Here is a 27972-nt window from a genome sequence, read left to right as displayed (position 1 = left end):
ACGTGCGCCGCGCGTCCCAGAGCAAATTTTGTGAGCGTTTGCATGTTCCAAGATGCCCTCTGCAGCTGCCTTACTCTACGCAGAAACGATCGACCGGTTTAGACTCACAATAGATTCGAAATATAAATATATTCTTCGTGCAAAATTATGATACCTGATTCAACACACGTATGATTTGTTTCCGAGAGAGAATGGGATTTGTTAAAAATTTAGTATTGTATTCGGAACGCCAAATTTACATTTTAATTAAGTATGACCAAGTGCACAAACGCGTATGTCTAATCCTCATTCGCAATACTATGCCATACATGATTAATACTAAATACTATTCTTTCTTTGTAGGTTCTGGAGCTTCTTTTATTGTATTCAAGCGAAGGGAGATATTTGAAATACTACAAAAGCATATGGCCGCGGATCTTAACAAGCAAGTGGAACATTTAGAACAAGAGTTATCGGAGAAAAGTAAATGTGCCATTCGAATTCACCATGATGCCAGGAAAAATGTGTCGAAGATGATCTCCAGAATGCGCATAAAATGGCAAGGTTCAGGAAGAAAGGTGACTAATTTTCTCAGTAAGAATCGAGAGTGGCTGGAGATGGAGATGGCCTTTTCTGTCGATCCGAAACCGAGTGAAGCCAGCACACATGGTCATCCCTCACTGGACTTTGCTACGTCGAGTGACCGATCGAAACGGCGTAAAACAGAAGAACTTTGTCAAAGTCATACCGCTGTGGAGTTGTGTTATGCGGTGCAAATGAGTCTCCGCTCTTCCGGAGACTTGAATGCGTCCAAAATGATCAAGGACGTTGCAGTTGTAACGCCCGCACCTGCACTGGCATCATCAAGGGCAGAACAAGAAACACTATCAGCAGATAAAGCTCTTGCGGTTATGGTCGGAGCCAAACTCACCAGACATCAGTATAATATTATTAGAACATCGCTGAAAGGTACTAACTGTCGGGCATATCGAAATTACGAAACAGTTAGAGAGGCCAAAGCATTATGTTATCCACCACGGTCTAGTATAACTATTACCAAAAATTGCGCTGATATTAAATTACAAGACTTGCTGGACTACACATGCAAGCGTCTTCTTCTTAGTCAAAGAGAAGTTCTGAAATCAGTGCATATGGATAACTTGGCAAATGCAGAATTAATCTGTCAATGGGAGTGTAACGAAAATTCTGGCCAAGGTACATATAAACAGAAATTTCAGGATGATAGTAATTCAGATGCTAATATATTCTTAACATCACTGGTGCTATTACAACTCAGCTTCTTTGAGAGTGAATCGATGGACTCCGGTTCTAAACGTTTGTGGAAAAATTCGAGGCCATTATCTCCTCGCTACTACCGGCCTATAAGAATGCAATTTCTTCACGAAAGTACAGAGTCTACGAAGAATGAAACAAAGTATATTGAGAAACGAATCTCATCCTTGAAACCATTGATTATGGGAATTGATGGAAGACAAGTAATAGTTAGTTATAAAATGTTGTTTACTATGATAGACACAAAAGTCTACAATGTTGTTACGTCTACGAAATCTGCACAGAGATGCTATTTATGTGGAGCTACTTCGAAAGAATTTAACGATCTTGATGCAATCATGAAAAAAGTGGTAAATAAAGAGAACTTGAAATTCGGAATGTCTACGTTACATGCATGGATCCGATTTTTGGAGTCCTTTTTGCATCTATCTTACAAACCTGATCTGAAAAACTGGCAGCACGAACTGAAGATGACAAAAAGCTGGATAGCGATCGAAAAGCGCAGATTCAAAAATCGTTGAAGTTTGAATTGGGGTTGATAGTGGATCGTCCAAAGCCTGGGTATGGGAGCACCAACGATGGTAATACAGCACGGCTCTTTTTTGAAAACCACGAAATCACATCAATGATAACTGGCTTGGATGAAGAACTTATGAAAAGATTCCACATAATTCTACAAGTTATCTCGAGCGGGTACGATATCAACGTGGACAAATTCGAAGAATACGCGTTGGAAACTGCGAAACTGTATGTGCGCGATTATTCGTGGTATTATATGCCAACAACCGTCCACAAAACATTGGTCCATGGTCCTTTGATAATAGCTTCAGCTATTTTGCGTATTGGACAATTATCAAAAGCGGCTCAAGAAGCAAGAAACAAAGTAGTTAAGAAACTTCGAGATGGATTTTCTCGTAAATCATCGTGTGAAAATACCGTACAGGATGTTTTGAATTGGCTGTTAGTGTCATCTGACTTATTCCTCTCATACTTGAGGGAACTACCTCGAAACAGGTCCAACCCGTTGTCCCCAAAAGCTATTGCGCTACTAGCTGGCCCAATTACGCCCGCGCCAAATGACAATTTGTATCCGAATTTAGTTTGAAATATTTTTTGTAATTTGCATAAATAGAGACTTTGTTTACCATATACTGGACAACAATTATTTTTCCATGAATTTCTGAATCTATTTTATAATCTGTCATATCCAACCTATGTTGAGTCCTCTATTTTGTTTTTCCAAATTTTGATATTAGATTCGTAATCAACGACCTCGAAAACATTGGAAAAGTAGATGTTTGATCGAATTTATAACGAAATTCTTGTTTCGACCGGCCATATTGGAGCCGGCATCTTATTTTTCAAAGTTTTGATGTTGGATTCGTAATCAACCACCCCGAAAACGTTAATATACCAAATTTGGCAAAGTTTGGTTGATCCCCTGATTACACGTGTATAATAATCATCATAAGAGTTAATAACTTTTATGTACACGCAAATCATGTCAGCATGATCCCGAATAACATGTTTGAATTATACACTGATATCTATTGACTATACATACTTGATGTGTCATCAATATGACGTCCAAAAGTCTTTCATAACCGAAAGACTTTGCCCCCACACCCCAAGCGAACCCACTTTTGAAGTTCCTAAATTCATTTCTAGCCGTTCGTCTGAAATCGCAATCCATACCGGTTTTAGCAAAATAATCAGTAACTGTTCTACCCATTTTCTAATTTTGTTTAAAATCAACAGCGGCCAAGATTCCGTTGACACAAACTTACCTTCCAAATTTCAAGAACTTTTTTCCAGTCGTTCGTCTCAAATAAAGAATCTAAATCTTGATCAACTAAAAAAAACATTTTATTTAATTTACTATGCAAATTCATTAAATGTAAAAAACTGTCGCGTCCTTCTCTCACCAGCTTTTGTGAACTTTCGGATTTGTTAGTAAATCCAAGAAAAGTATACAACAATTTCACTTTAATAAAAAGAAGTTTTAATTTCAGTCCACTAGTGTGTAGTAAATACTTCGTAAATTCAGAAATTTATTATGTGTGAAAACTATTCGTATCGTAACGTTTAATTTCACGTGATTCGTGTTTTTCATTCGATTCCAGTTGAAATCAAAAGCCGTGATGTAATTTGAATGCTCTGTTGAAAACTACGGAGTTGATGTACAGATATTGTCCTTGGCATCTGAAATGAACGAATTTTTTATCTTGTTTTATTCATTACGAATATGATTATGGTCTGAATTACGAATAGATTTTTTTAGGACTAATTGATAAAATGGCGCCGCTTGAATAAAAGTACTCCGATTTATACAAATCAAACAAAAATTCACTTCTCACGACTCGGAAAATTTTTTACTGTAAAGCAAACTAAAAAACGGAGGTTCGAATGATAGGCTAACAGGTACTTCACATGGCTATAAAATTGCAAGTCGATCGGTCGAGTAGTTTCTGAGAAAAATGCACGCCCGATTTAAAAAATGTTGTTTTGAGAAAAACGCGTTCAAAGTTTATACGGTGAATAATGGCTCGTTTTTGTTATTTACGATTTTTCCGTTTGGAGGTCGATATTATACTGTTTGCTTGTAACGGTATTAATGAATTGTAAATTTTACATGATTTTTCATAGTGTTGATATGTAAAGCCTTTCGTGCAATATTTCTGTAAAGCGTATGTCGTATACTCTAATTTTTATCTTAGAGAGCTTTATTATAGAAAGATATTTAACAACGGCGTGCATTTAGATGAAAGACGACATCTGAAACATTGTTTTTTAAAGTGGTATTGTCACTCGAATATTGTTACGAACAGAAGTTGAACAGTTGCTAACGTTTGAGGCTCCACAATGTTACAAAATTTGCTGAACACATAATAATGGTGTACTGTAAGACTTACTGCAGTAAGTCTGTGTGGACAATGTATACTATCCATCATTGTAGCGAACCAGACTCACAAAACAGACTTTTATTAGTATTTAATGAATCCTGTTTCGAAACGTAATATATTAATTCAATGTTATAATTCACTTCCAGCCAATATTTCTATACAGAAATCTGTCTTATATGAGACAACGTATGTCCAGAAGTCACAAGTCCAGACGAGCATTTAGGATCGACACTATTTTGGATGGCTTAACGCTCAAAAACAACCAGGGGCAAAATCCTGGGGTGCGAGGATACATGACGCTGACTTTTTTAGGATTTTACGACAAAAAAGGTAAGCAAACTTCCACAATATTAACAATTGCAACTAAATTGGCTTGAGACAGTCACACAAGGTGATCATACTTTGACCATCAATCGCTGGATGGGTCGATTTCGAGCAAAAAAAAAAAAAAAATGGAGATGAGATTATTTTTCAAATAGTCGAAGAGACGGACAGTTTTCAAGCTATTATTCACTCATGTCCAGAAACTTTAACAACTACTGTCCATGTATGCTCTAGCTGATAGATTCACGACGCTGCCCAGCTCTAAAAGACGCCGATCATTGTTTGCCAAACGAGCGACCTATCCAAGGATCGGTGACCGTCGTTGATAATCTTGTACAGCAATTTTACAGTTTTATATGCTGTAATTGGATAAGCATTTTCTTATCAACTTCCCAGCTTAAAATATGTACTTTGCACCACGAAGAAGGGTTTAACGAAAATGTCAGCTGTGCGAACCATTCGGTTCAAAAAGTTGGTGATTTCTTCAACTGCAGAATTGTCATTGCATGTATATATTGTATATAATTCGAAAATTTCCCAGATATATTCAATGTAGCCTACGATTGAACGTGTTCGAAATTTTGGCCTCCGTGTGTCACGTTAACCTGTTTATTCTTCGAAACGTAATTCATTTGAACTCGCTCTCACGGAAAAAAACCCCAACTTGGGTGTAAATTCGTACCCCCAACTCATAGACAATGCTAATTTCCCACAAGAAAAAAGTTAGGGGTACGAATTTACATCCAAGTTGGGGTTTTTTTCCGTAAGGGGCGATTTTCGCCGTATAAGCAGAGTTCTGTTTTTTACCCGTTTTACGATTTTAATAAAAAGAAAAATGTCGAAATTCTTCTTTTAAAGTCACAACATGGTAACAATGTATAGACGTACTGATTGTGAGCCAGAATTTTAGATTTCAATAAATAAATTATTGCGCGTGAAATGCCACTACTTACGTAGTGGCCGTTGACATATCTTGAAAACGCGACCGAATTCATTGGCCAAGATTGTGACTTTTATAGGACTTGAATGTAAACTGTGCAAAAAAAATTAACCCTGCTTGTACAGCTAAAATATTTTTCGCACCGCCCAAAATATGTAGATTAAAAAAAAAAGTAATGAAGAGTAGCTATTTTTTTCTCGTATCCGAAACATTCATTTGCCTGTCGATATGAATACTCAAAAAAAAAAATTAAAAACACAATAATGCGCCAATGAAATGTCCGTGTGGTTTGTGTAAAAGTGACTGCCGAAAAAGGCTTACACGGGGAGTATCAGACCTGCGGAATACAGATTATACTGAAACTTCTAAGGCTATTTCTTTGGCCCAACATATGGAGCTTCGCATTTATAGTTCCATCTTTCAGGCCTGTCTTCGCTCCATTTACAATTCAGTAGGTTGTCGAAAATTCGCAGTTTATACTTTAATATAGCTTTGAACTAATAATATTTCCGTTTAAACTTGAGTCTATGAGAAAACGTCATCCAAATTTCAAGAGAAGACAATGAAAATTAATATTCCAGGTCAAAATACACAATAAGTTTTGTTTATTAGGGCATTCCACTCATCATATTGTTACTATAATCAACTTTAATCGGAGTGAAGAACGGACAAAGCTACACATCAGAAGTTCCAGATTTTGAGGCAAAAAATTCAGACATATTTTGAGAGTAAAAATACATGGAGTATTTTTTTTTGGAGATGAGTAAGGCTTCGTTTTGAAAATATCGGGTTTTTAAATTTCCAAAAGGCTATAAACATTCGAATTTTGCGCCAAATTTTTTTTCAATAAAACCAATTTGCAGAGCTTGAAAACCCCGACAATTTGAAAAAAAAACATGTTTTTCTAGCATGAAAATTGACCGAGATATCGTCAAAATGCTGAAAATCACTAAAATGGGCCTTATAAGGCTCCATAAGGGTTTAGGGGTCTAAAAAGCTAGGAATCGGCGTTTTTTTTCATGCCGGACATAATGGTTATAATCACTTTTCCAGGTGACATGGGGGCCGATTTGACTATCTTATCCGGCTAGACCCTTTATACTATTTTCATGGAATAATGTGATCTGTAACCATTCCTAAAACTGATAGTTGAAAAAAACTATTTCAAAAATAATCAATTATCCGTATCATAGAAAAAGCGATTACAATTTAAAAAATAATGATCGTCTTGTCAGTAAGATGGTGAAAGAAAGCAATTTTTTGTAGATTCAATCAATATATGTATACAGCAAGTGCCATTCTATAATATGTCTGAACTGTCGCGTGATAAAGTAAAATTCTACTTTACTTCTCTATTCGAGATCATTTTCTCGAGTAATAGTACGATCGTCTAGTAACCCATTTTCATTTTATACCTTTCCAACCTTTCTTCAAATTCAACTTTCTTTCTTCAAAGAATAAGTCACATAATTAATTCTCAGGATACTTTATGTATTCATCCGTCACAGTTATTCACAAAAAACGAATATCTTTTGACGTTGAAAAAAGTTGTTCACTCTTGTAAAATAATTAGTAAATGTTGAAAAAAAAATTTTGAATTCTTACTCTAACCTGATATTCTAAACCCTGTTGCAAAAAGTAATACACAATATCTTGCATAACATTGTATTTCAGAGTAAACTTACGTTCTGTTATTTTGCATTTTGTTCCACAGTTGAAACTACCCAGGAGCCTGTGAAAGTAGAAACATTATTGTTGAAGATTTGTCATAAAAAACGAAAAGACGTTAGTTTACCAATAATGCAGGTACGTATTTACTTATTCTCATAAATTTACAATGTGAGGAGTTTGAAACCTCTTGAAAGTGTTTGAGCGCCCCTGGAAGTTATAATAATATTACTCCCAGCATTACACATCTATCTAAAATGTCTCGCATGCACGAAGAAATAATTGCTTTAATATAAGTACAATAGTCTTGACAAATACTACATACTGTCCGAATATTTCCGTAAGTAACAAAACGCGCGCGCTTGTCATTTCATTTTCTTCTTTTACTAGATCAAAAAACAATCCATTCGAACATACGAGTTTCAAATACAATTATCCAATTTATAGTCAATTGGTATGAAATGTTTTCGACATAAAAAAATTGATTTGTCTGCTGTTTTCATATTTTATTTCACGTGATCACGGGTAGCGATTTGTCAAAAATTAGTTGAGATTATTAGATCGGCGATACGGAATTGATCCGTAAATTCTATGTGTAAAAGCCCAAATACTCTTGGAAAATTTTCTGTATCATTTTTTAAAATTAAACTTGCACCACGGTTTGAATTTATAACCTGAGACTTTTCTTTTTTTTAGTTTATCTCTCTTTTCATCACGTGATATCATATTAGGTTTAACATGATTTCATTTTGCGTATAATTCTCTGTATACATGAATTTTGAAAATATTATTATCAACATCAGAAATTCCTGCAGACCTTGCTAATTCTTTATATTGTCTTCGGTTCTAAATTTTTGCATGTACCATATATTCCACAACGTTTGAATCTATTCTTGCTACATAACGTTACGGAATCTATAAATTGTGAGTTGTATCATTTAAAATTCGATCACCAACATTTATTACAAATTTTGCAAATTCCAAATGTTTTGTTAAGGGATCATCCAAGTGTAGAGAATCGAAAAATAGCTGATTATTGTGATTTTTTTTTTCGAAGGTTAAAATGCGCTAATCAGTCTGATTTTTTTTATGTCAAATCAAAGTACTCATGAAGAGCGGAAAATAAATTTCACACGCTTATTTTTTTATTTTTATTTTTTTTTCATCTTTTTTAACGGTATTCTCGAAACGCGGTTTTTCAAAACGTAATCACTCTTTTTATTTACTCACAACATTTAATTACCAATCAGCTAAATGACGAACGGGTAAACCATCTGTCACATGAAGAATTTCCATTAGGTAGTAATGTTGCCGCAATTCCAATCAAAGTCACAGTATAAGAATGCAAGTTTGTTATAGTTTTTCAATAACTAAACTACACGGAGAGAAAAAAAGAGCAGATTTTGTTCAAAACCGCAAGAAAAGAGAGACACATCAGAGGTTTGTGGTGAAAAATATCCATATGAACTGTATTTTTTACCATAAATCTAGCAGATTTTAGTCGAAACGCAGTGGTTTTTATTATTTTGAGACCAAACTCTGCATCTTACGAACTATATTTCACTGAAAAACATGATGTGTCCGTCTTTTCCTGTAGTTTCGAGTAGAATTTGTTTCTTAATTCTTTCCGCGTAGAGTTTTACAAATTAAAATTTTCCCGTAACCACCGAGGGTCTATCAATGTAAAAATAATGCATTCATTGTTATAATCATTATTAATTATTCTATCACAAATAATGTAAAAATTTTCTTATTGTTTTACAGTTATTAGGTCATGTTATTGTATACCAATTTCCTTAGAATTTTGAAGTGGCAACATATTTTCTATTTCCTCAGTTTCCATAGTTTAGGGCACCCTTTTAAATTTGTCAGGACTCCAAACCTTGAAGATCCCCATCATGCTTTACATGTGATGGATTTATTGAACACATTCTTCCAATGATATTAAATTTTGCTTGACGACGTTTCATTTAAGTACATTTATTTTTCTGTGTTTTTCTAATATGTTATGAGTTTGAACGTCTGCATACCGATATTAGGTAGTTTGACGATCACGTGCACTAATTGCAAAATAATCAATTAACATTATGTAATTGTTTTCTATAGCATTCCTAATTGAATAGGGAATTTGCATGTTTTTTAATTTTAATTTTATTCGAAAATAGAATGAAAAATAATGAATTCCCCAAGACAGTTTTTTTTTACGAGCCATATTAACGCCAGAAAATAAATTTTTGTCCTCTAAATTTTCTCGGCAAATTTGAATCGGCAGCCATTTTGCTGGACCCCTCTATCAGCGCCGCCAGGTGTCACGTTCGGGAACTATGCTCGGCTGTAAACACTCTCTGCTTCGAGCAAGCCGGATTCCTAACTTTATTATACACCATGTAAATGTAGTTCGCATCGCACCAAGCCTTCCGTTTTAATACATTATTTGGCACTCGGATAAATATCTTGTCTGGAGTTGAACTTGTTGTATTTTTACAAGATGGTGCAAAACAATACATGTACCAATCTAAATTTGGATGCGGAGCTGATGAATCCATTGTTGTCTTTTTATTTTAACCAAACTAAAAGTTATTTACTGAGATAAATACAATTTTGATAACGCCAACTATGCTTCAGAGCTTCAAATATTAATATTGCAGGTTAGGATTCCGGCTTGCTCGGAGTAGACGGTGTTTACAGCCGAGCATAGTGCCCGAACGTGTCACCTGGTGGCGCTGATAGAGGGGTCCAGCAAAATGGTTACCGGTTCAAATTTACCGAGAAAAATTAGTGTAAAAGAAAAAATTATTGCAATGTTAATGTTGCTCGAAAAAAGAAACCGTCTTGGGAAATTCATTATTTTTCATCCTACTTTCGAGTCCAATAGAGGAATATAGAGATTTCAGATGCATGCAGGTTCCCTATTTTCATCTCATTCATCTTCATGAATTACAATATTTTGCTGACTTGGTAAATGGTCAGGTGAACATTGCTTTAAACTGAATAATGTATAACTCTATTAGGTGAACCCTGCTAATACGTTATATGTTCGTATGATTTGTTTCTTGATTCACTGTCAGTAAAAGCAAAGAATTAAAAAATAAAAAGTGCACGTTGATGTTATTAGGAATAGATGTTCCAGTGCTGGTTTAGACACATTTCCATACGCGTTAGGTCCTATGAAACGGTAACGGAACTTCTTTCGTAGATCGAATTCGATATATCAAACTGAGACGAATTCAATCTATAAAATTTTTGGATAACTATACGCATGGTTCATGTATACAGAGTATTGTTGTTATACCTAAAGTTGGAAGCTGCCTGCGAGCATGCAACCAGCGAGGTCATATTTTTTGTCCACAAATAGGCAAGGCTAAGGTGTCATTTTAGGAGTGTTCTACCATTCTTAAAAATAAGCGGAGAGATATTATCGGGCATTGATTTCAAAAGTCACTTGTGTAACAAGTGCTTCAAAGATCTCTCGCTCATAGAAATTTACTGAAAAACTAGTACTACCTGATTGCAAAGAATAGATAATAATCCTATTGCTTCATGATATGTTGAATTACACAAAACTTCATAAAATGAATCGACTGGATGACAGTCGACTATTTGCGGATACTCGATCACTTTTGCCATTGATTGCCACTTCCATTCTGGTTCCTGAAATTGCTACCTTACAGATATGCACCAGGATTCGCCGATAGGCCCATCTAGCATTCAAAGTCCCAAGATACAATGTCTTGTTCTGGGGAAAACCTAGGATTCTTTAAGAATTTTGCCATCATATTTGTGTAGATACTGTGACTGAGAATATTTCTAGTAACTTGTTAATTTGAAACTAATTTTTGAACGGTATTAGGTATGTTTTATTACTTCTATTTGAATGTAATTAATTTTTAATATTCTAATTGATCAGCAGACTCGCTAGTCACAAGAAACAACCAAACCAGTTCAAACAAAGACTTAATACGACAGGAATAGCTCATCATTTTGTAGAAAGAGGATTTGTATAGTCTGTGGTTGAACAAAACTTGATCCAGTGATATGCCACATGAGGTTTTGGTTTTCATCTTATTCTGATGTATCTTATAGTGGCATATTTAAGTATTAATCAATTCCTTGTACAAGAAAACTGTTTTAAAGTTTCGGTTACTGGGAAATATTGAGTGGTCTTTGGTAGAAGCCGCTCATTCCAGCTCAGTCTCGCTGCTGCTCAGCGAGGAGACGAAGTTCAACTTTTATCTTGGTTGGGCGTTAAAATTCAATGATATTAATGTTTCAAGGTTATATTTTCATAAGACTGGAACAATGGAGTCTTTCCTAGATTATTCACTTACATGGTGATACTTTCTGCACTTGGGTGTCCGCTTGACGAGAAATACGTAGGATTTTGTTAACGATCTAATGATTCTCGTTTCAAATCACTTGAAAGTTTCAAGGGTTTGAATTCAATCAGTTACGAACCTCTTGGAACACTGTTCAGTTCCATGCAGTGTTGGGCACCAATAATTATTTTGTGGAATTAATTACATCGAAATTACTAATTAGGTGCATCCGTACTTTGTAATTAAAAAAAATTTGAATTATAAATTAAGAATGTAAGAAGTATCGGTTTTCCTTTTAATTGAAAATTACGAACATAATTAGTATCGGGTTTTCTTCTAATTTCAAACTATAAATGTAATTTACACCAGTATTTCCTTAACTATTCGAGATATTTGATGAAGTTATCTGCAATCCAACACACCGTGAAATAATCGCTTTGAGCTCTACTTCATTCACTCTTATACTTAAAATTTTTTACTATTCCTTCATAACCATGTGATCTTTGGAGCACTTTCTAGACCAATCATTTTCGAAGCTCCCATTCGCTTACCTTTGTGTTTTTTTTTTTTTTTTCAGAATGGCAGTGCACACGTAAGTTGACACTTAGGCTGTCTATCTATAGGCTAAACAATATTACATTGTGCATCGAGAGCGAAAACTGGCGCAAACGCTTGTTTTTCCTCGAGATTCACATGCTATTTTCTTGAACAGCGGAGCGAACGCGAGTTTTTGCGTAGCGGCTGATTCTCAGGTCAGTGTAAATCACCAGATTAGTTTGGCGACTTGGGCAAAGGGCGCACAGAAGTGGATGCGGGTCCAGGGAGCGTAGTCCCCCCGGGGCGGGGGAGGGGCGACCCCCAACTCAAATATGACTTCTATCTCAAAGCTATACGAACAATTTATTGAAGTTTCTTGAAAATACACATTTAAAATAACTGGCTATCATAATTTTCCCAATTTTTCAAGTTTCACCAAATTTAATATTTACAACTATATGAACAATACGAGTGGCCTCCCCCCAATGAGTAAGTGCTGGTAGTTGGATTCATCGTCAGATGTCGCTCCGCTTCTATCTAGGGTCACAACGGCATTAGCCAACTACGAACCACCTTCCGTTGGTACTACTAGCATTATGTCAATCACATAGTTTGAACGTTTTCAATCCTTCGCGTTTCACTGACCGAGAATCGCCCGTTTTCGATCCATTCGGTCGGAGCGACAATGAGCGTTTTTGCTCCGTTGTTGAAGAAACATACTTATTGGTCACCTTCCTGCATGAGAATGTCAGTTTTGACAGAAAATTCACGGTACTAAAAGACTTGTCCGATTGAGCAAAATACCGTTTAAAAAATCGGAATCATCTATTTTAAGCAATTTAAGTGGTTACGGTTACAGGTTTCCGTTGGTACGAGTGAAGTACCGATCAACCCGTCAGAAGATCAGCCCCCTCCGAAAGCACCGACCATTTCAATTCCAAACGAATCATTTAGTTTAAGCAACGGCCACATTGTCAAAACATACATGCTGCTTCTACGGGTTTATTGTATGTCAAACAACAGCTGCCTTATTTCCAACTGTGATTTAGATGGTGAGAACATATTTACTTGTATTACGAAAATGCTAATTGGAAATTTTATCGTGGCTCATAATATATTTGTGACTAAAATAAGACATCAATGCTTTCTTTCATAAATGCACCACTTTTTTTAATTTTCACGTACACTTACGTATAATCTTTACTATTTAATTTTCATGTCGTATTCTAGATATGATAACTTAATTATTAGAATATATTCACTAAAAATTTCCTTATTGTTACAATAATGACAAAAACAGGACATTTTTTAAAATCATCAATTCTGTGGAAATCGGAAAGCAAATTATGAGAATGATACGACAAAGTGTTTTTTTTCTTGATACTCGTTTTTAGACTCCTCACTTCGCTGTTTTCGAAAATGAGAGTAAGTTATTGTACTCGGTCCAAAAATCACAAGTTAAAGTTTCACAGAATTTGCATGTTCTGAAGTCGAGTCTGCTTTCGAACATTTTCGAATGAATGTCTGGTGAATTTTTTGCCTGCTTGTTTCAATTCATTTGAAGTTCATTTCGAAAATGCAGATAAATTGTAAACTGTACATAGCACACAAGGGCAATTATTTTCTCGACCTCAACACATCGAGAAGTAGTTAAATCTCAACTATTCATTTTCTGGGTGATTATAATAAATTTCTCTTCCTTTCTGAATACGGCAAAGTGAGAAGATTAAAATGATAAAACTACTGTAAACAAATAGCAGTGAATATTTTAGCAATATTGTTCTCAGAATCTCATTAAAAATGACGTAATATTCTTGGAACAAGTTGCGGCCTTTAACTTTTTGATGTCGTTTCGTTTAAAAAGGGTGTTCTTTTAAAGCACTTGAATTTTCCACTAATGCTCTAACATGTTGTGTAACCGATGTGATTTTTTACAGAACCTGCCCAAAAACGGCGTAAGTCTATCAACGGTTCGATAAAGAATGGTGGAGAAGAAATCAAACTATACGGCTCCGAGCTTATCGTATACGACAAACACAATCGCTGCCTATTAACGGACGGTGATTATGAATTAGGTTTACAAGAGGTTCAAACAAATGTCCGTGCCAGCCCTAAAAAACACAGTTCCTGGGAATGTATCACTGAGATTAAGGAGGTAATCTTATACATATATTAAAATCGTATTTCTTATCCGAAAATTCGATTACTTTTGGACTAATAATAATCACTGAACGGCCATGTTGTAAAATCAACACATCTGAAATTTATCATGCATTTAAACGCAAAATCCATAATTCATCGGATTTTCGAAACGTTTTACAAACTTACGTGACATATTGTAATAATAATAATAATCACCACCAACACCCGCCATATCCGATAGGGTATGTCCCCATGATCTGTAAGGCGTGTACGGAACAAGGGAGGGGATGGATTAGGGACTATCATTAGGCGTCCGTAGCCGTCTTAGAGTATTCAATAGAAACACCCGCATTCTCACCAGAAGTAACGAAATTTGCAGGAAAGTTTGCCTACGAGTAGTCGGGCTGAGTTTAAAACTCAGTTCGCCGATTCGGCGCCTAAATGACGTGGTCCGTCTCATAATTTCTATGAGTTGTCGTTCAGGTCTTCACCGTAATGCTGGGGATTTAAATTCAAATCCTCATCTACTTTGGTCAGTTGTAAACTTCAAAAAATCACTCAATGAAATCTATGGGATACGGATCTATATTCTCGGATGTTCTTTAACATTCAAAGCCTCTTCATTGCATTTGATTTAGTTACACAATCTTCTCAGAAGTTAGCCTTTGGATTGTGATAACTATCCAGATATGGTCAAACGAGCTCGAAGAATTCTCTCTCGCTCATGCTGCTAGGATCTTCATACTTTTTAGAGAATACGATTCAAATTTATGGTTTACCCATATGGCTTAAATCAGTTGAGATGCTTGAAGAAAGTGTTCCCAAAGTAAATGTTGACAAATTCACAAAATTGACGGAACCATCTTATGGAACTATTTATAAGTTTCATCCAAATTAAGTTGTTTTTGTCATTTTATTATATTTGCAATATATGTCTTCGCTTGCATATCCGCTTGCTTTTGACTCATATTGAAATTTTATGCTCGGAGTACAGAGACCTACTTTTCCTCCTTTTACAGATTCTACTATTTTCACCCAACGCACACTCCGTTGTTTTCAAAACCACGTTTTACAACTTGAGTTGCAAGATAATTCAAGAAGCAATGAACCAACAACTTGCAAAGTACAACTCTGCTGTCTGTAGGTAGTTTTTTTCGAATTTAGCTCAGTTCCAATACCTAAGTACCTGACCATCCGTGATCTACGTTGTGCTACCATATATGATTCATAGACATAACATAGGATTGATTGTTGTTGAGGCGGATAGTTCCAAATATACCGCCCTAGTGGTGAGGCACATGAACAAAACGCCCCATCATTTCTAATCCATGTTTCCCGATGCTGACTATAGTAACTGAAGAAATTCATCCCATAATACGTCTAGGGTCATTGGAGATGAGCCAATCTTTTGGTCAATCTACCATTCTCAAGAATCAAAGTGTTGATTCTTGGTTGAGGCATTCCTGGTATCGACTCCTGACTAATGGCAGTGTAGTTCTCAAGTTCGTGTCCCAATATTTTTTATCACGCTTGGTTAACCCACTGCCACGTGCCCCCCGTTCGTAATTTTTCGGCAATAGCATCAAATCTTCTGTTTACGTGTCACCCTATGAATATCACTTTACTTCTGTCATCACATCTTGCAACGCTCCTATCCTTTACTCAATCGTCAGTATTCTGTCGTCATCAATCGAGGATTTGTGTAGTCTAATCCTGCCTTGTGGTGGTCTAATCTTGCATACCGCTAATTGACATTGCCAATGTGCATATCATACTTTGCCAAAGATTGTCCGTCTTTGCGACTGTACACATATGTTTCGTATATTTTGAGCCACGCGTATGTAATATGTATATGCCACTATAATCATGTAGTCTCATTTGCCGAACTCTCCCTTGAGAGTATCTATTCTGCATATTATGCATAATAATATTTCTTGGTATTGAAAACTGATCCAGTAGCCTCAGTTGGCTCTTATACTCAGCCCAAGCTGTAATAATGTCTTGGGAGAATGGATTCGTCCCAGTCATACTTCACACACAACTCCTTTGTCACTTGTCAGGATCTTCGCCTTGAGATATATTGATCCTACGTGCACTAATGGGTCATAATATAGTGCGATTTGCGATAGCATTGTTCATTTTTTGACTTGGGCATTTCAATCGCTCACTTTTATGCACCTGAAGTTTCAATAGATCAAACTAATTCGAAAAGCGTTCCAGCAGTAAAAGAATACATCACTATAATTTTCAGTCATAATTCGATAATTTGATACTCTCGAAATCAGTAGCTACGCAGATTATATTCGCTTTTCAGGAATTCATAATCGAATTTATAAGAATTTGTTGAAATTTAAAATTTGACCTACTTAACGAATAAACTTTTCGCATATTTCATAAGGTACGACGAATATAGTACAAATTCTTTTCTCCATCAATGTATAAAATATGAGCCGTCATTACGTTTAAAATTCATTCATTCGTCTATTCTGTCATTCATTCGTTCCAAGTGTAAATTCTTTGAAATAGTGTATATTGTTAAAATTGTAAACAATTGGAAATAATTGTCTTTCATCGATACACTTTACTTTTGGATTTCACTTGTTTGATTTTGTTTCTCCCTTTTAAATCGTCTCTCTTGAATTTTGATATGGCTTTTGGAGTTTTTACTGTTTGAATTTTAAATGTCTATCTTTATGGTAACTTTGCTTTGATAAGACATTCGTCGATCTTCGGTATCTGATGTTTGATTACGGAAGACGGGAACCTCCTTCTTCCTCCAAAAGAGTCGTTGACCAAGAGCCTCGTTTCTTCTGACTATATTCGAAATTAGTGAAGACTCACATCACGTGTCCCACTCCATGGGTCAACTCTCATCCGCTCTCGTTTTGCTCATTTAGCGGGTATATTTGAATCATCACAAATTGCAATATCAGCAGTTAATTTAACTTTTAATCAAATTTCATTGATCGGAACTTCAGGTTCAATTAGTTTTAGAACTTGAGCTGTTTTATCTGTTTGAGACCAATTGATGTCTCAAATATTTAGTCTATGATGAATCCAGAATCGGAGCAGAAAAATAGGTGAGGTGATTCTTTTCGGATTACTTGCAGTAACCTCACGTCATTTAATGCCTACTTACACAAGTTGAACCTGCATACTTTCAGCAGGCTTGTCAAAGTTTCTCACTTATCTATACTGCATCTTCTAAACTAGATTAACCGGTTAAGCAATCATCTGTAGAAATCTATTTTAAGAATTTCTTGTCCTGTAGGAAATGATTGCACTTCATCTTGAAATAATTGGTGCAACGTTCTTACTGTTGGGAACGATTTTGCTACTGTTCCATACGTGACTTGTACAATTAATACAGTGGCTATAATACCACTAATGAAGCTTAAAGGCTCTGTATCGAAAATGATAATATGAATCTCGAATCGTGGCTGTTCTTTCGTTGCATGCAGTAAAGAAAAATTGGATATTGTTTATTCTGTGCTAGTGGCAATACCAACGAAACTTACTTTATTGCAGTGTGGTCCGTTTGAAGTATTCAGTCGTGGGCCGACGTTAAAGTTTAGACTCAGCTGGACGACAGAGCCAAGTAATGGTTTAGTGGATAGGCCACCACCCATCCATCCTCTTCCTAATGGAGACAATAAAGAGAACAGGCCAGGAAACGGTGAGTTTTATCAATTAATAATTCAAGCAGCCTGCATGAAAAGAAAGAATACGTCAGAATAGTACATTTTATATCAAATGCAGAGATTTAGAGATATCTGTACGAGTGCTACAATTATATGAAGTACATTTCACCAATCTGCATTTATCACGCATGATTTTCTTTGGCATCACATGTACGGAAAGTTTGATTTGATAAGTACCGAAGATACCACTACTAGCATGCAAAATTCAAGTTTGGTAACTCACGCCCAATGCTGCAGCCACTGACTGTTTGTAAATAGTTTATTTTCCGACATTGACTTGGAGGCTTCGATTTTTGAGGACTGTGGAACGAGCTTAAAGTCCCTGATTTCGGAATAGTGTGGTAAAACAACGATGGTGCATGCGCACAATCGAAATGCTAATTTTACACACTGCGGCTTTCTATGACACACGCTCACTTTCGAACAACTCAATTTTATGCTCTGTGTCATAGTGCATAAGTTAGCTAACCGCAATTTTCGCGCTATGAGTGGTATCTTCGTAATTTCTCAAATCAAACTTTCCTTTGCAGGTGCTCGCCTTGGCTCATGCTGCGTTCACACACTTGTACTTGCACAAATGCTATTGCAGCACTCGCTTTCAGCTCACGCCGCCTAATTCGTATGCGTATTCGTGTAAATGCAGCACTCACTTTTGTAGTTCACGCTACAAACTTCACACTCGTCAGAAATCGTCCATTTTCTGCACTTATAATATAATATACCATTATTCTGCGTAATCATATATGGTTTTCATACATTGCATACTTGTGTATTATATGCCGTACAGGTTCATGAAATGCCGTATAGATTTTAAATAAAAGTGATCAATGCGAGAATATACATTTTTCGCTTGGCTTATATCAAATATATGTTGGGTATAAGTCCCATATAAGTCTTGCATATATATATATTTTTTTTTATGCAAGAATAGATGCTTGAAGGTTATAAGGTTCTTTCACAAAAAAAAAGTCAATTGCAGATAAAATGCAATATTTACAAATTTAATTTTCTTAATTACAGGTGCATTGGACCGTTTTCCAGCTAATCACAGTAACAATAATAACTCAACACTGCCTAATTCTAGTCCATTAACACCTACAAAATTGTCTTTATCTATTGAAAAAATGGATATGTCATCTACTCAGCAAATAGTATACCAATTTTTATACAATAATAATAGTCGACAACAAACAGAGGCTTGCGAGGATCTTCACTGCCCTTGGTGTTCGTTAGACTGTGGGAAACTATATTCGCTCCTAAAGCATCTTAAATTGTGTCACTCACGGTTCACATTTACATACGTGGTAAGTTCTCATCTTCCAATTTTGTCATTTTACTCAAAATGGTTCATATTATTACTCACAATTTCTTCAATTTAACCCTGGAATATTTACATATTGTGCATTGAAATATACCGAAAACAGTCAATAATGAGTCACGTATGATTCGTTTCAGCCAATCTCACAAGGAGCAAGAATAGATGTGGCAATAAATGAGTGCTATGATGGGTCATATTCGGGCAGCCCGCATGAATTGATTTCTCAACCCTCCGGAGTTGCATTTGCTCGAACTGGCCCGACAAGACGTACAAGTGTTACCAATATTTTAGTCTGCCGACCAAAAAGGACCAAGCCTAGTTTATCAGAATTTTTGGAATTAGATGAAAATGATTTTGAAAGTCAACGCCCATACATCACAGGCCATAACAGGTAACTTTTCTTTAATAATACTTGTTTTGTTTATTGCAGACAAAAATATTTTATCGTTAGCGCTTCCATGTTTCATCGTGAAATGCAACATTCAAAACTTGTAACCGATTTTTGTATAACTCGGAATGATTTAGTTGTATTACGATCCTAGTCGATGCTCGAATTAATCCGAGTATCTCATCCCAGCTTCAAGTGATACACCACAAACGATTTGTAATCATACTTGCATGTTCTTGACCTGTCCGCTAATCGAAGCGTTGTGTACACGGTTTACACAAATTTAGCTGAATAATGATCCCACGACCATCCCACTTTGAAAATCTAGGCTCCCTACGAAAAAATTTCTGCTTTTTGATGGACTCATAAAAATAATTTTCTTTGTTCGCGAAAGCCTGAAGAAAATTAATTTTTCGCAAAAAAAAAAACACAGTTTTTCAATGTTACTGATAACATATCTAAAAATAGACTTATTGTGATCGCAGTGTAAGCAGGAAGATGATCTCACAGTCTATCTCTGTGTACGCAGTGCTTTAAGACATATAGTTCTTGCTTTAGAAAAAATCTGGGTTAGTAATTTCATCGATGGTCGCCAAAGTTGCCACGTACACAGAGGTGTTCATATACATGTATAATAGGGTGGTCCTTCAAATGGTGGTTTTTTGATTCCTACCCATTCACCGTCCAGAATGGTTCCAATTTAATTAAAAAAAATAAATAAAATCAGTTTCAAATTTGAGCCTCCTGGCTCAACTGGAAAAGGTGCCTATAATCACGAACTTTTTCTCATTTGAAGAACATGAGATTTTGCCATACGTTCCGTCATTATTTTTCTGCAAGTGTAATATATGCCTATAAATTCTGTAATTCTTCGGATCTAATGTGCATTGTTTCTGTTATTTGCTATAAAATTCACCTACATCCAACGAGTTTATATTGTATTGTATAAGTATTGTTCATGCTACTGTGGATCGATGAACTTGTGAAATTTTTTTTCCCCTTTTTTGGGAATATATTGCATTTTATTAGCCAATTTGGGTTGCTACTTACTTTAGGTTATGGGCTGGTTGAATTTTCCTCAATGTTCAATACATTTGTAAAAAAAAAAAAAAAAACAGTTTGACACCAAGTTCATCGATTCATGGTAGCATAAACCATGTCGTTGGAGGTCTGTGACAATCTACATTAGATCCAGACAATTACAGATTTTTTCTTGCAGAAAATTAATGACTGAAGGTAGAAGGAAAGCTCATGTTATTCAAATGAGAAAAAGTTCGTGCTTACAGGCACCCCTTCCAGTTGAACCAGGAGGCTCAAATTTTATACAGATTTTTTTGACTTATTTGGAACCAATCTGGGCGGCAAATGGGTAAAAATCGAAAAAACCGACTGAAGGACCACCCTAGTGGGTAATATAATCACTAGCATGTTATCAAAAGCAGATAAAAAATTACAATGTTGGACATCATCTGTGTCTCACTCGAATGTCAGACACTCTTTAGGTTATTCGCATGCTGCGTAGTTTGCTCTGGAAGGGTGGAAAGCATGGTTCGTTGCTTGAAAATTGCTACAGGCAATCAGCAAAGAGTACAGTTTCGAAGCAAATGAGGGAGCACAGAGATTGCAGTAACAGTTTACCGTGAATCGCTTACAGGACTGAAATGTTAATTTAGTTGGCAACGGTATATAATTTCTGTCCCGAACCTCCCCACGATCTCCCGCCTAGTCGCGCTCGGTTTCGAAAGGTCCCACTTAGTTGGCTGTGTTTGACAATCTTCAGTCAACGCCGCCAATTATTGGAATAGATGACTGGGGGCAATATAAGAATATTAGATATATGGAGGTGTTGAATGCATTAACATTACTTTTTTATATATTCATGTATTTACATATTTTAGTGAAAAATTGGAATTACTAACAGTCGTCCAACGTAAAATGTACAAAAGATTGCATGGCCGAGTTTCAAAGTGTTTCAAAGAACAACACTATCATATCAATCTCTAATGCTGTGATTGGAAGTTGATTTTTCGAATCTGTACAACAATTCACCAGTTTATTTAGTGAGAAGTTGCAACACGCAAGCGGATGAACATTAGCATCTTACAGTCTCTAATATTCAATAAAGGTTCTCTTATCGAAGTTAGATTTCGTTGTTTATCTTAACCCTTACCTACTACACTTCTCTGGAATTATATAGATTCCATATGGGATTGGACCCCAGTGTGGCAGTTAAGGGTTAAAGCTATTAGGATCTCCGCAATCAAAGGATGGCTGTAAGCAAGTGTGTGTGACACCAACGATAATAGGAGCAGGAGCGTTATGTGTGCAAATTACAACTGTGTATTGTCCATAGTACTTTCAAAACATCATATCTCGATGACAGCGACACTTGCGATAAGTGTTAACATTACTAGTTGAAAATGGCTTCAATGCTGAAGTCACCCCCACTTTTGAAATTCTACTGAATTGCAAGACCTGTATGTAAGACCGTTTATTACACCGTGCAGCTAACCCACCCGTGGTAGTTTAGTAGTTCTAAATAGGTAGTACGAGATAGGGGAGAAGCCACCATATAGGGCACCTATGTTAAATTTCGCACGGAGTTTAAAAGTGCCACTAGTGACTCCCACTAATGACCCACCATCTGTACTAACAACCGATCATTAATTCAGTAATTAAAGTTATAGGGATGAGGCCGGCAAAGTGCTTACCCCCCAAAAAAATTGTTGCACTTTTTCAAATTTTTCAAAAGTTCTCAATCTTTATTTATTTCACGTATCCCATAATAATTAGTTGATAATTTACCAATTTTCATCCTAATTAAATAATGTCATGGTAAAAGTATTCCAAGACAAATGAATAGGAAAATTCACAAGTTTTATAAATCATGACAAAAATACAACAAATTTAGAGGAAAGGGACCATTTTCTCTGCTGAGGCCCACTTTGTTTTCGATTTTTGGACACTGAAAATATACGCATGTTAACAGACTTTCGTTTTTTGGTCAAAATTCTAATATCTATCAATTCAGATTTCCATAATTTGGAGTCTTAATTCCTTAAGGAGCCCACTACGCTTGCATCCAGCCCCCTTACACACGCTGCTAAAAGTGGTTCGCAAAATGTCCCTCGATTCTGCCGCCAATTTCCGCCACTAGTGGCGCTAGTAGTTGTCAGACAAGCTTGCGCGCGGTCAGCGAGGGCAGCGAGCGTGTCAGAAGTCAACTAGCGCCACGTAGAGGAACTAAAAAACTGGGACAAAACGCGTACAATTTTTTAGTATACGAGCAGTGGTGAGTGTCAGGGGGCTGCTTACATCTCACCTACATATACGTCTTCAGAAGAGGTCACAGTGCGGATGAAGTGAGCAAATCGTATTATACAGTTTATTTTCTCTAGAATATTGAAATCGTTTCAAATTTTTGAGAATAATAGTGTTTGCAATGATGCTTCTGCGTTGATCCATGAAGTTCGAAAAATTGTCAAAAACACTGAATATACAATTGATTTTCACTAACTCTGAGGTTATGATATTTAAATCCCATGTTTTCTCTATTTTAACATAAATTTTTCGAACTTGTTTGAGTCAACAAATAAGCCCGATTGCAAACATTTTCACTTTCCAAAGTTTGAAATGAGTTCTATACTCAGGAATGAAGACTGCCTCTTGCGACGAATCCTTCAACTTATACTCAGGAATGAAAAAAACTGTAAAATATGATTTGATCACTTCGTTGAATACCATCATAGCGTTACAACATAATTTAACCCCATTGGTGGAGGCTGGTGTCACGGTGTGACACTTGAACTTATTGTACGCTAGCTTTTCCCCTATCTCCTGATCACAACTTCTAGAAATACGGTGATGCTCTCATGTCTTTTTACACATTCATTATTTATAGTAGCGCATTGCCGCTTTATCAAAAGTTGAATAGTGCAACAAGAAAAGTCTACAAAGAATAAGATGACCGCTGAGTAAGCCTTATTCATAATGATTGAAACCAACGGGAGCATTGCTTACACCCCAACGATTGATCTACGAATTATACAGATTATCGTCCGATATCACTGGTCAATATGGTTTTTTGCTGTTAGCTAAATTACATATTTTTTGGATTTTACATGCACAAGTATTAACACAAAAATGTTAAAAATGTTTCATTACATCAGAATAGCTAAATATGTGACAGAATCTATATTTGACATTATTATTGATGGTTTATCACGTAAAAGTATTATAACTACCCTCACTAACTATTATACTATGTATAAGTGGACGATCTATCCTCACGTATGTATACATTTCACACAATATTGACAGCACGTAGACTGTTTACTTTGAATCAATTGATGTTCAAAATTCGTGGTAGAGAAGAGATATCAAGGAATATGCGTGCAGATTTTTTCCGTACGTCAAAACGAGATAATTCAACGTATTTGTATAAAAGAAGAGCAAAGCGTATCAGAAAGTTATTATATATCGCTATACCCACCCGAGATGTTGTTTCGGATACCCTTGGGTCCGATGTCGGCGCTGTTCTCGAGTCAAGGAATGGAAGAAGGAATAAGTATTGATATAAGGAAGGCTTATGGTTGAATGTGTCATGCTTTATTGCAATAGTGAGGAATTTGAATGTGCAGTTGAACGTTGTGGATTTTTTGAATGTTGGAATTGGAATTGATATTTTGTTATTTGAAGGATGGAATGGAAGTTGACCTGTCCGAAATGGATTGGACGTGTACTTGATGGAATAGAAAATATGTATCGAATGTTGGAGTTAAAATGAAATTTTTAGACAAAAATGTGGATACAGGAAAGATGTAAAGATTCGGAATAATGGGAAATAGAATTAGCTGAATAACGTGATTGCAAGAAAAGACCGTAAGATCAATATGAGAAATGTGGAAAGGTTAGCGAGTAGCGAAAAGACAGGGAAGACATATGGCGGTACGCTGGACGTAACAAGTTGTCAATTTTTTTTTTTTTTTTTTTTAAGTGAAACAAAAAAAAAAGACTTTTTAAAGAAAATGGGCTTTCTTTTTTTACTGTTATATTTCATCGTACCTTATGCTTAGGTATGAAACCAAAGCATGTGCGAAGCATGACAAAAAATTAGCTTTTTCTTTTTTATTAACTAGTGTATTTCTACCACCGCAAGCTTATATCTGGTATCAGCAATACTCTTCCTGGCTACCTCATCCTTATCATTCTAAGATTTTTGTACCCCCCCCCATATCAGGTTATTCAACTGCAAATGCCATGACAGTATAGCGCAGGCACCATGGGCAGTGTGCAGTCCAGAATTGTATTATCTAAGCTATACTCTTCCTTGACTGAAGATGGATAAAGACTGTCGGCCCTGGGTTAATATATTTTTTTTTTTTCTTAAATTTATTTATTATTTTTTTTCCGGGCACAAGTAGGAACGGGGGTAACGGCAATTTCATGAATTATGGACTAAGCTACTGACCACGCTGGTAAGAGAAGTTCTTCATATCCAACTGTTGCGTGCAGATCGTTGCCAACGTACCGTCATTATTCTGGTTTGACAATAAAACATTGAAACATTCCGCACACTAAATATGTATACGCAGAAAGTATACAACGGGAAAAGGAATATCAATCGGATAGACATATATATATCGTTTATATTCACCTAGATATGTTAAGTTTATATGGCCGATAGTAGATTCTCTGAGACCTTCAATTTTTTTTCAATATTTTTTATCAAGTCAGTTTTAAGTTATGAATCTTCAAACATTCTTAGTTTTTGAAAATCCCGAAAAATTCTATTCCCAATTCCAATAATTTAGAGGTTGGGCTCACAACGAGTTTCATTTTAGGATTTTCGAGCTGAGAAATTTTTGAATTCATTACAACGTAAGTCTACAGTTATCAAGTGAAGATATCCAAAGAGATTCTGAAACATTTTCCATCTAGCGGAAAACATGTTAAACATTGTGTTGATGGTGAAACTATTTTTTTTAATTTCATCCAAAATGTTAAACTCGATTTTAGTCGACGAAAATTACGGAAGTGCTTAAAAAAATATTAAATAGGTAATAAAATCTATCTTAAGGTTAATTGAAAATTAACTGAAGTAAAGAACACAATGTTTATGAATTTATTTGAGACTCTGATAAGGTGTTCACTAGGATGTCAAAAAAAAAAATTTTGTGAGATGCTGGCCTTCAGAACCATGAAAAATAAAAGTCCTAGTAGTATTCCGACAGTTCTCGAGTTCTCCAGGTGAGTGACGAAGAGTTCTGCGATTCAAAACTATTCCGACTGATTATTTATAACAAAATAGCCTGCTGATGTGGGATGCTGGGCTCCAAAGCCACGAAAAATAAAAGTACGAGTAGTATTCAGACAGTTCTCGAATTTTCCAGGTGGGTGGCAAAGAATTCCGCCCTTGAAAATTGTCCCGACCAGTTGTTTATAATTGATAAAATCAAATTTCGTTTATTTTTTGTATTCATGTTTTCTTTTGTTTCACGTGGAAATTGGTATCCAGAGTAATTTGTTGGCCAGTTAGTAAATTGGTTGCGCGGATGTGTTCTCACTTTTAGTATCACCAGAACCAACGACGAGGACGTAGTGAGAGATGGCTCCATTTTTCTTTTTTTTTTGTATTTTTTTTTTCTACCCCTAATTTCCTAGGATGTTTTCGTATTTTCTCTCTTCTGATCTATTCACTTAAATCACGAGCTCTCGTTAGGTTTACATTAAATTTTATCGTTGCCCTTTTTAGTCAGAAACTTTTCATCATTATCGGTACGTCAGAAAATAGTTAATATTAATTTATAATGCGAGTAAATAATTCGAGGTATTGGATCAGTAGAGTAGATAGTAGTCAAAAGTAGAATAGTCGCGTATTGCGTCATAGATCGCTTATCTATGTTATGTTATTTGACATAACGTATACGAACAAGTGGGGTTTGATGTTTTCATCTGCTTTCACTGTCTCTCGCTTTTGGCGCATGTCATCGTACTTGTACCATTACAAGCCAATCTTTGCATACGCTACGTAATGTCTAGACGCGTAATGCACCAATCCGGCAATAATATACGCATTGCCACCCAATCGTACTGTCGATGAAACTGCATCGAGTGTGTGCGACTTCGTCTTTTTTGTAACGGTATAGCTCTCATCCGTAATTACAGACAAATCCAGTAATAAATGAGTACCGTATTCTATTACATCTTCCCTCACAGTTTTGCATGACCTGCAGGTTCGTTACGTGGCCAAAGCATGCTTTGCATGCATGATCTATCGCTTCCTGTATCAAGTGAAATCCTTCACCCAGCAAAATATCGACGTTTACGGAAAGTGTAACACAAAGGTGACTTGTTTGATATCCACAAGTGCACGCAACGTGTTTTGTGCAACTTGGTTGCTTCGCAAACAAATAATCTGCTAAATGGCTTACATTGCACATAACATCAAGACGCCGTATTGTCCGGGTGTAATACACTATGGCGTCTTTATATAAGTTCTCCCCGCATAATATCCTAGACCTCTCTGTGTAATGTTTGGCCGTTATCTTTTTGTCATTCAATATTGCACGAGCCAGTTGGATCAAAGGAGATTGATCTGTAATGAGCATTAAATCGCGGTACGTTTTATTACATGCCATGCCGTTGAGAATGACCTGTAATGTCGAATCAAAAGCACAGGTATTGATTATATTGAAACTTTTCTTCGTTACAGACACTGTACCTGTAAAGAGACCATTCTGTAGCAGTGGTAAATGTGCGTTTTTTACACCTTTAATGTAACTTCAGTCGGGGCATTTATCAAGGCATGTAGGTCCACGTCTTTTTTTTTTTATTTCGTATTTCATTGTCAGGTACTGTAGCAGTCTCGATTTTTTCCGCTAATCCACCCCAGTCCTCGTATGTATTCCATTGCATAAAATCTACGGGCGTACTTGAATGCACTCGACTATTTTTGTGATCCTCAATTATGCCGATAGAATCGGGCATAACTGAGTCATTGGTCGAATCTAGTTCTGAATAAACGCGGCTTTCAAGCTTTTTTGTCGAATGACTCGAGGTACATTCTTCATTCTCCTGATTTAGCGGCGATACGGTCAAATTTCGGGAGGATGCAGTACCATAAAAATTATCAAACTCTATTTTTGGGGTCTTAATTAACTGCTCTTGTTTATCATCACTAAATGTCTTCTTGTCGCCTTTGTATGATACAAGTTTAACCTTACCGTCAAGATGGTTATCGATGTGCTGAAGCACGAATTTGTCAGGGCGCGTCGGTATGATACCTCTTAGGGTCCTCTTAAGGTAAGGCAAACTCTGCTTCTACCGAAGAAGATGTGGCGATACTCGGACTGCGTTTGAAATGCGGTCTCATTACGCCGGTCCAAAGTGGGACATACGGTATGAGCTGTTTCTTAAACTGTTGGGCAAATTCCGGATTATAGCAACCGTTGATAACGCTTC

The 27972-nt window shown here is 36.1% G+C and overlaps 1 protein-coding gene across 2 annotated transcripts in view; it reads left to right on the top strand.

The window, feature by feature from the left end:
* Su(z)12 (Polycomb protein Su(z)12) overlaps nt 1-27972 on the top strand; it is a 57196-nt gene that overhangs the window by 12384 nt on the left and 16840 nt on the right. Inside the window, exons 3-10 of one of the 2 annotated variants that reach the window (XM_046634364.2) lie at nt 4322-4505; nt 7154-7245; nt 12001-12015; nt 12820-13012; nt 13898-14115; nt 17631-17778; nt 18824-19107; nt 19259-19512. In XM_046634364.2, the coding sequence (XP_046490320.1) occupies nt 4322-4505; nt 7154-7245; nt 12001-12015; nt 12820-13012; nt 13898-14115; nt 17631-17778; nt 18824-19107; nt 19259-19512 (1388 nt within the window). The remainder of the gene's footprint in view (nt 1-4321; nt 4506-7153; nt 7246-12000; nt 12016-12819; nt 13013-13897; nt 14116-17630; nt 17779-18823; nt 19108-19258; nt 19513-27972) is intronic. The other variant, XM_046634365.2, reaches the window with a different exon arrangement.

The sequence above is a fragment of the Neodiprion pinetum genome, chromosome 7 (genome assembly GCF_021155775.2).
Source record: "Neodiprion pinetum isolate iyNeoPine1 chromosome 7, iyNeoPine1.2, whole genome shotgun sequence".
Classification (NCBI taxonomy): Eukaryota; Metazoa; Arthropoda; class Insecta; order Hymenoptera; family Diprionidae; genus Neodiprion; species Neodiprion pinetum.
This window is presented reverse-complemented; position numbering and strand designations above follow the sequence as displayed.